The sequence below is a fragment of the Drosophila gunungcola genome, unplaced genomic scaffold, assembly GCF_025200985.1.
Source record: "Drosophila gunungcola strain Sukarami unplaced genomic scaffold, Dgunungcola_SK_2 000335F, whole genome shotgun sequence".
Taxonomy (NCBI): Eukaryota; Metazoa; Arthropoda; class Insecta; order Diptera; family Drosophilidae; genus Drosophila; species Drosophila gunungcola.
Window position 1 is genome coordinate 1 of NW_026453495.1, and position 13,062 is coordinate 13,062.

The following is a 13,062-nucleotide window of genomic DNA, read 5'->3' on the forward strand; positions in this document are numbered from 1 at the left end:
AAGGAGCGCCAGCGGGCGCAGAGGCGCGCCCGCAAGGAGCAGGCCAAGCAGAGCGCCAGTTCTGGGGGCGCCGGTGGCGGCGGCTCAGCTGGCGGATTCCCCGGCGGGTTCCCAGGTGGCTTCCCCGGCGGCTTCCCTGGCGGATTCCCTGGCGGATTCCCCGGCGCAGCTGGCGGCGGCGGCGGCGGCGGAGGTGGCATGCCAGGCGGCGTCGACATGGCCGATTTGATGGGCGCCATGAAGGATCCCGAGGTGGCTGCCGCCATGCAGGTAGGATTTCTATAAACATAAATTGAGTCAACTGTTTTTGGGACTGTTAATGTGAACTTAAAGGTTGTTTTTAGCTATTGGAAGAAATAGCAAGCAAGAATAGTTTAGAAGCAACTGAAAAATAAAAATTCACACTTATCATAGGTATAATATTTTTAAATATTAAAAAAAGAATGACTGTTTTCACATAATTTCAAAGAAAAAAAGCCTAGCAAAATGTAAATTTATAAATAGTTGTAGGTTTTTATCAATCAAAAATAGTTTCATGAAGCTAATACTATAAACTAAACGGGGAAAATATAAAAATTTAACTTCAAACTTAGATACGAAGGATGGTTAAGTTAAAAATTCAGTTTTGGTTCACCCTTTTGCGGGTCATTGAAAACTTAGTCACAAGCAAACTTCTAAATGGGTGAGCCAATTAACTTTAATTTTTGCAAGTCATATAAAAAATCTATAAATGTGAGAATAAATTTACTTTAATTTTAGCAAGTCATGAAAAATACCTCAAAAAATGAAATCGAAAGCAGTATCAAAGTTAATTTCAAACCACACTTCTATTTTGTTTTATTTTGATACTTGTGTGGTATAGTCATCTATCTTATTAAAAAACTTTTCATTTTCAATAGTTCAAAATTTATATAAGAATTGTTTAGTTTTGTTACAAATTGTCGTTTCCAGGACAAAACTTTTAAATAAACGAAATGTTTTTTCCACAGGACATCCTTGGCAATCCGGCCAACATCACAAAGTACGTGTCCAACCCAAAGATCTTCAACCTGATCAAGAAGTTCGTGCCCGGCGGCGATGTGGGAGCTGCTTTTGCCCAGGCGGAGGAGAAATCCGAGGAGCCGAGCGAGCCGAAGACCAAGAAGGGATCCGCCGACTTCGTGGACGATGGCTTGGACTAAAGGCAACCAGGGATCGCAGGGACTCCATATAGGAAACACACAACACACACGACACATGCGGCGATGAAAATGAGTTAACAAGTCACACACACACGAAACAGAGCGAGATGAAAACAACGACAAGCAAGGAGCGAGCGAGGGAGAGCGATGATTCGAGGAGGGGAAATAACAAAAACTGGGAAAAGAAGGAGGAAAAGCTGCTGCCTTACACATTTCCCAGCTCGCAATTAAGTTGAACATTTCCCTGCGCTTTATCTTAAATCACACTAAAAACAAAATGAAGAATTGGCGAAGCAGAAAATATATACATAAATACAAGCAGTCAGAAGAATAAGTAACTTTTATGCAAAAACAGAGAGAAGAGATGATGGTGATGGCCCAACACATTTTTCAAAAGCTTTTTCTTTTTCTTAACCATTAAGCCACTGAAGAAAACACGACTAAGAGCTAGAGTACATTTAAAAGCTTTTCCCAATTTTCACACAAGAAGATCAGCAAGTGTCCTGTGAAGAAATCAACTACAAATGTTTCCTTACCTAACATTTAAAGGTCTAAAGTCAAGTCTGTCGATCGATCTAGTTGAACTAAAGCTCGATAAGAAACCAAAACAAAACGAAACAAGAGAAATAAAAATATATATAAATAATTAGCCTTAATTAACGATACTCGGAGACATCAATTATAACAGGCCGAAAAACGGAAAAAAACTGAAAAAATGAAAAACTTAAAAAACGGAAAAACTAATCACACCATTTTGTCAAACAAAATTGTACTGAGTAGGATTTGAATAATATATTGTACTAAGCAAATGCATTTAGCCACTCGAAAAGCAAACATTCGCCCACTCATATTCACAACATACATATTCACGTACACATTTATTCACGGCCTGCAGGCGACAAGTCGAACATTCATTCAACCGTGATCAATGGAATTAAATAAACGAGAATCCGAAGTGCTAATCAACCCTTTTTACTGGCAAACGGGCTAAAGGAATAGCGTTCTTTGCTAAAAAGAAGTGATTGGAGTGCGTGTCTAGCATTGACAACATTTTAATGTTTCGTGGGAGGGCTATTCAGTGCTTGGGTCAAAGTCAAGTAAGTATTTTAAACATACAACTTTTCGTTGGGCCAACTTGGGCTAACAGCCTGAAATGGTCAAGATATGGGCTCCAGAAGTGCAGTGCAACTAAATTTAAGACTCCAATACCAGAAAAGGTCCTCAAAGCCAGCACTTTCGAGGCCATAACTTTTATAAAAGATATCCGATTTTAAAATTCCATACATTTACAGATTTCTAGACAACAACTAAAAAAATCTGCGTTTAAAAGTTGCTTTTCAATTTTAAGTCTATTTGCTTGAAATTTTAATGATGGAACCTCTTCTTAAATTTTTCCACAAATAGCTTATCAGAAAAGAGCCTTAAAACCATAACATTTTTAACAGATTTCCGATTTGAAAGAGGCACACATTGCCAGCTTTGTAGATTCAATTTCAAAAAATCTGCGTTTAAATTTTGGTTTCTAATTTTAGGTCGATTTTCTTGAAAAATACTATCGAGTGTAAAAGAAATAATTACCAATAAGGTGTATATTATCTATTCACATTTCTTTTTTTTCAGACGATTAAAGTAAACCACTTTGATGCCGCATTGGTGATTTTGTTTATATTTCTTTAAAAAAATATTATAATACAATATATTAGATCCTTAAATGTTCATAATTGATTGAAAGTTATTTTGGTATATTGCCAAAATTTTTTTTTTTTTTTTATTTAATTTTTATTTACAATCTGTCTAATGACAATAAGTAAATTGTATCACTAATATTTACATAACAGGAATAGCAGATTTCCAGTGAAACCTCATATTAATTTAATTTCTCGTTTACTTAAATTTACCTATCAGGGAGATCAAGAATGTGGAATCTTTTGAGTCTTCTGAAATTTTTTTCTTTTTTGGCAATCTTTTAAAAGTTTTTCTAAGGCAGATAAAAGTGAACAATGTAAGATTTTGGGTTATTTTTTCGTATGGTTCAGATATTATATAACTTTTGCTTTCTTTTTTTTGACGAGGTCGCACAGATGGATTCGTAGTAGTCCCTGAAAAGCCAGCCGGTGCAACACCTGTGCGGGAACCAAGGGGACATAGTACTCTATGTTTCGGTACTAGTGAATTGTGGGCATGAAGTGCACAAAAGCGTCGTCGATTAGACGCTTCAATGGCTGCACCCTGCACTCAGAACTCAGAACTCAGAATTCAGAGCTAAGAGCTCAGGGCCCAGAACCTATCACCCATCCATCCACCTTCCCCCTGTTTCTTGTCAGCGCGAAATTGGCTAACGGACAGCTCGGCGCACATGTTCGATTATGGCCGAATCGAGCGACCAAGCAGAACCAGCGGCACATGACTGGGACCCTAGAGGTGGAAAGAGTCTAGGTGGGCGTACCTTTGGGTACTAGTTGTGTTCTTTTTCCCAACACTCCTAGGTACAATGCATTTTCGATTTTAACTCCACCATATTAAATATTTAAAAGCAAAAAATTGGAAAAATGGTAAATTAGGGCATATCTGGATTCTTACATCATTCACTTTTCTCTGCAGGTTGCCAAAAAAGCATAATTTGTTATATTCTTTACAACGTTAACTTTTAAGCGCATTTAAGAATCGTTTAAAACAATTTTGTTATATAAACACACCAGAACCAGCAAAGCGGAATTAAAAAAAATTGTTTTATTTAAAAAAAATTGAATATCAACATATTCAGATATATGATTATGATAAACGAAACATGTAGAATGTGAGTATAAATTCATATAATTTTGTGGATAAGACAAGTGTACCCGTGTCAACACTGAATGGACCCATGGGTTCGACCGAATTTTCAGGGCGGTGCGGGGTTCGATCCGGGGTCGTCCTCTCTCTACCGCCCCGTAGATGCTCTCTATGTGCATGACTGAGTGTCCGGGGTGGTGTTTCGTTTGTGGATGTGAGTGTGACTGTGAATGTGAGTGTGAGTGTGGATAAAGTGAGGAAGGAGGCGGAGGATTGCGCAGGCGCAGCTCAGCTGAGTTCGGCTCGACTCCTGGCGGCCCATCGCATTCCGTGGCCAGTCGCAGCGCGAGACGGTTAGCCAGTGCGGACCACCTCTCTCTTGACTTAAATAAAAAAAAAAAAAAAAAAAAACTTGAAAAAATTTCATAAATAAATAGAAAAAACAAACATTTTTTTCCCGTGCCACTTGTTTTGCACACAAATTTAGTGTGTTTTGTGTTTTGTTTGATTGAAATTGAGACAATTAGGAGGCGACACCATGATTGTCAACATGGGCAGTGCATCCAGCCCCACGACGGATCCCATTAACACTAGCAACAACAACAACAACAACAACAACAACAACAACAACAATGGAAGTGCCACCAATCAAAATAATAACAACACGCCCGATTACAACTTTCTGAAGCGCAAGTACCAAGATGATCAGGAAGATCTGGTCTTGGGCCAGGACTACGAGCCCATCGAGACGAATCCCTGGAAGAAGCGGCACCTGGAGTACGATGTCCCCGGCGACCTGCAGTTCCACTTGCAACTGGAGCAGCAAGGCGGCAGCAGCAGCAGCAGTAGGAGTAGCAAGCCAGCACCTGCCCCAGTCACAGCGTCCTTCATCAACGATCTGTTTGCCTACGATGGCAGTCTCCTGGTGCCCGCCCCTGCCGTCGGCTACTCCCACTGTCCGCCCTCGAGCAGTGTTCCCCTGGAGGACACTGGCGGCTGGACGGGCGGCGAACTGCTCGAGCTGGACCATCGCTACAACTCCGGTCTGCAGGCGGAGCTGGGCCAGCTGAATGCCACTTTGCCGCCGCCGCCACCGCCGCCGCCAGAAACACAAAACACATCAGCTCAGCCACAACAAAGCCCACTTAATCCCAGCCAGAGTAGCAATGCGAACCAAAATCAAAACTTTTTGGTCCCACAGAAGCAGCAGCAGCAGCAACAGCAGCAGCAGCAGCAGCAGCGGATATTGTCGGCTGGGCGACGCACTTCGTCCGGTTCGGAGGCCACCGGCGAGGCGGACTTCGAGGTCAAGAACCTGTCCTGGCTGCTCAACTTCAAGTTCGACGAGTTCCCGCACCTGTCGCCGCACAGTCAAGCCCAGGCAGTCGTCCATCTGCCCGAGGGCAGTGCTCCTGCTCCTGCTCCTGCTCCCGCCCCCTCAAAATCCTCCCACGGTGTCCTGCAGTTCCGCCTCGCCCACATCCGCCTCCGTATCCGCCGCATCCGCATCCGCCACCAACTCGAATCACTCGGGATCGGGTTTAATGGATCCACGGGCCAGATCGCCCAAGAGCAGCTGCGCCAACGGGTCAATGGCAACGGGAGGAGGAGCACCAGCTCCATTGGGCGGCCCCACCAAAGCGGGACGCAAGTTCGAGGAGCTGGTCATGGAGGTCACCTCGGAGCTGGACGGCAGCGACATGATCGTCGCCGAGCACGTTGTCGTCGAGGACACCTCTTCCAAGGCGTGAGTACCAAAAAGTATTTATAAGTAAAAATAGAAACATTTCATGTGTAGCATTTAAATTCATGTGGAAAATAATGCAACTAAAATAGTTCCTTTTTTAATTAATATGAAATATTTAATTTAAATATGGTCTTATTTTAAATTACATTTTAGATATTAAAATCAATTCCAAACAATATTTTCATATTTAAAATACCTAAAACCGCTATGGATTTAAATCAAAGCGAAAAATATTTGAACTGAGTATGAAATTTTTTAATTTTCTACGTTTTTTTATACCACTGAATATAAATATATATATATCTATATAACTAATAGACATATATTTTTAATGACGATTAACATACAAAATTGTTATTTAAACTATATTTATAGTTGTTTAAACGAACATTTTTTGATTCAATGTTTTGCAATTTCTTTCTATCATAACGATTTAAAAGCCACGTGATTTATTCAATAACTTGTTAGTTAACAAAAAGCTATTAAACGAATTGATTTATTACGAAATGAATGATTTCTGAAAGCTGTAAACAAACTAAAATTAAGCGCACAGCCATTAATTTTGTTTAAATTTTCATATTCAATTTATTTTAAGCTGCAAATTAATTAAAGCAAGTTTAAAGGCAGAATGTCATGATACATTTATTAATAATTGCTTTTATTTTTATTTTGGCTTAGACTTTATTTTTATTTATTTTGTAAAACCTTTATTCCAATTTGTTAACATTTTCATATATAATTTGTTTTAATCTGCAATAAATTAGAGCTAGTTGAAAGGCTGATACTTGATTAATTATGGCACATATTTTGATTTTGCCTTAGATTTAATCCACAGTCCCTTTTAAATGGAGTATGTTTTTACATATTTTCTAATACTTTGTATTACCTTTATTCCAATTTGTGCGTTCACCATTTGCTTGTGCCGCCGTCCTCCAATCGATGCCACCGACGATGAATTCCACCCACCCCACTGCTTCGGCGAACGAATGAACGAATGAACGGATGAACCACCCACCCATGCAACCACCCACCCATTGGACCACCCACAAAAACGTTTGTGAAACCCGAAACCAACCACCGCAAAACAAGCAGGCCAAAGAAAACCACCGTTCACCTACACGGAGCTCATCGAATACGCCCTCGAGGATAAGGGTGAGCTGACTGTGTCGGGCATATACCAATGGATATCGTAAGTACCACCCCCCTCAACCAGCCCCTAAACCACCCCCTCGACCACCCCCTCGACCACCCACCAACCATTTTGATGGACGCCATTTTGTAGAGTGTTTCACCTTTTATTATTGCTGATTGTTGAGGGCAAAAAGCGCCAGCCGGATGCAATTAAACAAATCTCAAGCATTTTTCTTGGGCATTTCCCGTTGGCCATTTGATTTCCGCGCTCCTTTCAAAAGAGGTGTTTGCATGGTGCTCGTATGGTGTTTGTGTTGTGTGTTGTTGCTCCTTGGTTGTTAACCAAACAACCAAAACAACGGCAACAAGGCAAGTGCCAAAAGTTAGCGGCTTGAACAAATTTATGGGCTGGAAAATTGCATTTTCCTTGCCTTTCGCATGGGGTAAAAGAAAAATGTTGTAAAACAAACTATTTGCGGGTTGTTCAACAAGTTGTTTACCTTCTTTATCAGTTAATGGTTAGGGGTTTCTTATTGCAAGATTATCCTTTTGTGAAGTCTATCAATGAAACATATGATTTATATTTTTTATTCACATTCAAAGTTGTTTGTCTATTTTATATTTTACCAAAGTCAATTCTTTTATTCATTTGTTTTAAATTTACCCAATCAGTTATTATTTATTTTATCCATAATCAAAACAAACGTAGCTTATATTGAGAATTTTCTTTATTTGGGACATTATCTTTCTGTGAACTTTAATCAAATATTGCCCGAAACATATTAATATTTTATATTTACTTAAAATCCATTACAAAATTGTTGATTTGTATATTGTTTAGTTGATTTGCTCATACAATTAAAAGAAAATTCAAATAAGTTTAGGATGTGTTTGGATTCCCACAGATTTTAAACATTTAAACGAGAAAATATTAAGTATACAGGATAAGAGACAAAGTATAAATAACTAAAATAAAATATATATATAAGCTATAAAATGTACATATAAAGTTGAAACAACCTAACCAAAATGATTTGTGTGTAAACAGCCAGGGTTTTCTGGTTTCTAGACTTTTTTTTTCATTTTGTCATTACCTACTTTCGCCGACCACCCACTTTTCCCCCTCACACAGTTGTATTAACCCAAACCTTTCCGGCCACGTTAAGTTGGAAAATAAAAATATCAATTCGACAAGAATCGTAAACGAAGAAAACAAAAACTTTTAACACATTTTTCAAGGTTCATTAATTTGGCATTCCGCCCCCTTTTTTTTCCGTTTTTGGAGGCCCCAGTTGGAGAATCAGTGTAATATTTGAAGCCGCAGCCGCAGCGAATGTTGCGTGTAAATATCCTATATAAATTTACATATAAAACCACCCCATTTCGAGGGGGCGGGGGTGGGCAAATAATTTATGACATTTGCCCATCACCTGCGCTCCGCCTGCGCTCCGCCCCTGTATTTTTTTGATGTACTATAATGAACCGGCGGCAGTCCAAGAAGAAGTTTCGTTGCTGCTTGTAGTTTGGGGTAACTTTTCATTAACCATTCACAAATTTACTTTGTGGCTCTTAGTTGTGGGGGTGCAAGTGGGTGGGTGGGTGGTTGGTTGGTATACAGTGGTATAGTGGGGTTTTTCCAGGGCCATGTCCTCGCGCAGTCAAGGCAAAAATGGCGCCTGCGCGGGGTTTCCCCGTTTTCCCCTATTTCCATACCTATTTCCACTTCCATTTTCCATTTCCACTTACCCAAAAGTTTACCTGCCCACGCGACTCACGTAAGACCACCATCCATCCAATACCCTTAATCGTTTCGTTTCGCTTCGCTTTGGCAATTGCCCATGAAATTTCCACTGCTCACAATAATTATAGTTGCGGGGGGTGGGGGCTTGCGAGTCGGGGTCCTTCCGGCTTTTCTACACCTTTTACATGCATCATTGCATCCCGGGTATCAGGTGTTTGACGTGCTCATGCCCATACCCATTTCCATGCCCATTTCCATGCCCATTTCCCAATGCTATAGAGCAATTACACGGCAAGGGGTTTTGGGGGTTAATGGGGTTAAGTGGGTTAAGCGGGGGTTGCAACACGCCCCCCGCCCCCGCTTCTTCCGGTCAATTTCGAATGCATATTGAGTGTTTATGGGATGCGGATCATGCCTCGATCGACCAGGAGCATGTGGCAGGATCTCTCTGGCACAACCGCAACTGGGATAACTATCTAAATTTATGGCTCTGACCCTCACAAAAAGATAACCCTTCCACTCTGACATTGGAATGCATTCCTCAATTTCCGAAGGACCATAAAAACTTGGGCATAAATTACTTTTTAACTCAACTGTTTTTTTTTTCAATTTTAATTTCAAACTCAATTGATATTTGCTTAAAAATATAATATGCAATATGTGCAAGTGAGTTTTCAAACTACTTATCTTATGGATATTACAATTATACAACAAAATATATATATATAAGTCTCTGTGATTTTTATAATACACATATTGCGGTATATCTATCTATAAATCTTTGTGGTTTTAAAAATGATTTGTGGGAATTTAAAATAAAATTTAGAATTGAAAACCTTGAAATTTCTTTAAAATATTTGTACATCTCTTTAAAAATGTAGCTTTGACTTATTTGCTGATTTAAATATTCCTTTTGCATATTTCTACCAATTAAAATACTACTTGCATCTTCTTAAAAACTCCTTCAATATTCATTTCCTTAAAGCTAGTTTTCAGTCCTTTTGGTGAATTGCAATCAGTGCTCAAGCCAAAGAAAAATCCCGTTTGCCTTGGTAATCAATAGTTATGGAAACACCAAGGTTAATTTCGGTTTTGTCCTTACCAAATTTGTTGTGACAAGATAAAAGATTTCTACCTCCTCCCACACAAAAAAATGGCAATTGTTTCAGTAAGATCCAGTCTGATGTTCTTGGGATAACTTTGGCTTTCGATTTACAAGCTTATTTTTTGCGGAAGGGCGTGGCCGGCCACAGCTACGCCCAGCGGTAGTGCAAAAAAAAAAGGAAGAAAAAATTGGCAATTGCCATTAAAAGTTTTTCATTTTGCCCAACCGAAATGAGGCAACTTCCACTCTCGTCGGCAACTCTCCTCTTGGCCATAAATCCAGGCAATTTCTTTTATTGGCCGGGCAGAGCGGAACAACGAGCCGCAACAATTTATGAACTGACTAGTGCAGTGCAATAAATATATGGTATATGGTATGTGGAATGTGGTATGTGTGTGTGCCCCCATCAGTCGTCCATTAGATATACACTATAATTTCGCATATAGTATATATATATATATATATTATATATATATATTGAAATGGGGATCCGGGGAGGCGAGAAGTAGTTGCCCAGTCTGGTGGCCCGGTCCTTGCTGCCATGTCAAAAAAAAAATGAAGCGCCAGAGTGTTTGAGGTGGTTTGCGTGCCATGCACTTCCAGACACGGCTCGGCCCGGCCCATTTCGGTCTTAAGCTTTTTAGCCTCTAGCCTTTAGCCTCTAGCCTTTAGCCTCTAGCCTCCAATCCCCAGAGCCACCAACCAACTAGTCCTAGCGACCATCGCAGCCTATCAGACCTCATCATGGCTGCCTTGGAGGGCTAACGATTGGATTGGAATGGGAATGAAGTAGGACTGGTATTGGATAGTCAGGTACGCTGTGTACTTGCCATCAGGGCTGGACAGCCCACGTAGAATGAATTACATGGAAAGAAAATAGAAAGCTTACTAAATGGGCACTTTTGTGGTTTTTTAAACGAAATTCAGCCAATGATGCTTAATTGCCTTGCCTTTAGAAAATTAGATTTATAAGATCACTATGACTAGAAATGTTAATGGGGTTATGCACCTGCATTGTTTTTATTATGCTATTAATAATACGGTCACACTTGTTTTTACATTTTTGATTCAAACTTTATTGTTAAAGTATGTTTATCCCGCTTTAAAGGTTTGCAGTTTTGAGCTTTAATGCAAAAAAAATATTCTTATACATCATTCCATTTTTCGGCTTCGAGCTTAGCATTTTTTATATGCTTTTGAAATTGATTTGGTTGATGTTTTGCTATATCATATCCGGCAATAATTTATTCGCAAAGCCTTATATTTGTTTTTTTTTTTTCAAATATAGAGTATTTATGTTTTTTTTTCGTAAAAATCGTTACAGTCAATGTAGTGTCAAAACACCATAAAAATGGCAAATTTCATTATTTAAATAAGTAAAATAAATAAAAGCAAAGAAATTTTCCCTTTACAGTATATTAAAAATTATTTTGCTTTACCTTTAATTTTGAACGGATTTGCAGGCACATGAATTAGTATTATCAACGGACTAAATGGGTGGAAAGTGGGCGGGGCCTGCCATGTATTTCGACCAATTTCCTAGCAGCCCTTTCCCAGAATTCAAATCCGAGGCCGAAATCAGTCACTCAAATTCATTGACAACGATGACGACGCTGATAGCGGGTATTTGATTTTTAGCAAGCCCAACGAAGCAACTCCCAAACGACGACCAACCACCCAAAAAGTGGGTGTTTTCAATACCCCCCCCCCCCCCCCCCCCCAAATAATAATTCCCCTTCGAGTGGCTAGGAAGTACGTGCTCGAAGCCACGTTGACAATTCGACAAGTGCGGCAGACAAGACATGATATACACACTTGTACCTGCACATATAATTTGCCAAGTAGATGGGCTGCCTGGCTATATTTTATATGTATATCGATCGATTTGCTGGCTGCATGATTAAGCCCAGACAGTCATGCAGCTGCCATAAACATAATATAAACTATCCCATCCGGACTTTCAATGGCTGACTTAATTTTGCAAATTTACAAGTGCATGCCGCAAATCGAAAAGTGGAGGCGCCTGTAAATTGCCAGTAACTTTTCGACTTTTACGGTTCAGTACAATTTAAAGTAATATTAGAACGGAAATCAAAGATTCGTTTTGGGTTAGTTTATTTATTTTTGCCGAATTATTTTTAAAATAAGTTCACCACAAATCTTTATTTACACTTTCTCCTCAAGCAATAAAATTCAACTTTTATTCTGTTTGAAAATTATTACTTGTTTTTGGGCTTTTTTAATTTAAGAATTATTAATAGGTCTGCATACCCAAAACAAAATAGAACATTACTTTGGGAACTCCACTATCATTTGCTCGACTTGCCATCAAAAACACAAAGAAAATCAGCCGAATCATCAGCAAATGGAGTTGAATTCATTTATCTGCCCAGGTATTCATAAACGCAGCTCCGGCGAAGGCAATTTCAAGTGCCACACGATGGGTTGATGCGTCATGACGGGCTGCGTGCCAAATCCCCGCCAGAGTCGACAAACTTGGAGTATATCCATTACAGTATCCCACACATCGCAGTTATCAGGACATTTGCGAGGGGTCATTAAGGACTTCGTTTTCGGAGTTCGGAAGGGGGGGGGGGGGGGGGGGGGGGGGGGGGGGGGGGCAAAAAAGCCGAGAATGAGGATTTCCATATTTCATAGTGTTCAGCTCCATTATGCGTCATTTCTCCCGAAAGTAGGTATAAAACCCGAGAAGGAAAATGCGGAAAAGCGAAGGAAATAAGGCTTTTTTTCTGGCTCGCGTGCTGAAATTTGTTGGATTGCTTTCGGGCTGAAACGGGGCGTACAAATATATATGGTAGAGAAAACCCGGGCAGTGGCAGTTAACCAATGACATAGCTGACCCATTCGGGGGTTGATTTTGCACTCGGCGCGTGCCGCCCATCCATCTACACATCTACACCTGATCACAAAATGGACTAGTAACAACAATGTAATTTTTAATATTCAAATTAAATTAAATATTAAGTCATATTGCATATTAAATTTATTTTTTACTAATTTTTATATTAGTCATTGCATATTAAATGGCATGATTTAAATAATGGAAATATAGATTTAAAATATTTCCTATTTGATTTAAGGATTTTATTTAAGTTAAATATGGCTTGAATTTAAATTACATTTTCAGATATTAAAATCCATTCCAAACATAGTCAAATGAAATTTTCAAGTAACTAAGAGCCGCAATTGATAAACATCAAGCGAAAAATATTAAAATTAAGAACAATATATTTGGTTTAATACGGTTTTTACCAGTGCCACCACCCACTCCTATCGCCTGTGTCGTAATTTGAAATACTTTCCATTTTGTTGTCCGCCAGAACCCCACCGAAAATCCCCACCCAAAACCGCTAAGAATCCTGGC

The 13,062-nt window shown here is 39.5% G+C and overlaps 2 protein-coding genes across 2 annotated transcripts; both read left to right on the forward strand.

The window, feature by feature from the left end:
• The first annotated feature begins 6 nt into the window (after positions 1 to 6).
• On the forward strand, positions 7 to 2,143 carry LOC128266098 (hsc70-interacting protein 1-like). The gene is made up of 2 exons (XM_053002364.1): positions 7 to 270; positions 990 to 2,143. Exons 1-2 carry the CDS (start codon positions 199 to 201, stop codon positions 1,179 to 1,181), a joined length of 264 nt encoding a protein of 87 aa, XP_052858324.1. The 5' UTR covers positions 7 to 198; the 3' UTR covers positions 1,182 to 2,143.
• A 2,080-nt stretch (positions 2,144 to 4,223) lies between these two features.
• Positions 4,224 to 6,850, forward strand: LOC128266099 (probable serine/threonine-protein kinase samkC). Its single transcript, XM_053002365.1, is given in 3 exon segments — positions 4,224 to 5,400; positions 5,402 to 5,700; positions 6,793 to 6,850. Coding segments are annotated over 3 exon segments (1,266 nt in total). The 5' UTR covers positions 4,224 to 4,491.
• The last annotated feature ends 6,212 nt before the right edge of the window (positions 6,851 to 13,062 follow it).

Bases quoted from the DNA above. Each gene is read 5' to 3' on its own strand.
- LOC128266098 (XM_053002364.1), top strand. From the start codon at position 199: ATGCCAGGCGGCGTCGACATGGCCGATTTGATGGGCGCCATGAAGGAT. The intron at 271-989 runs GTAGGATTTCTA...TTTTTTCCACAG, and splicing joins AGGTGGCTGCCGCCATGCAG to GACATCCTTGGCAATCCGGC.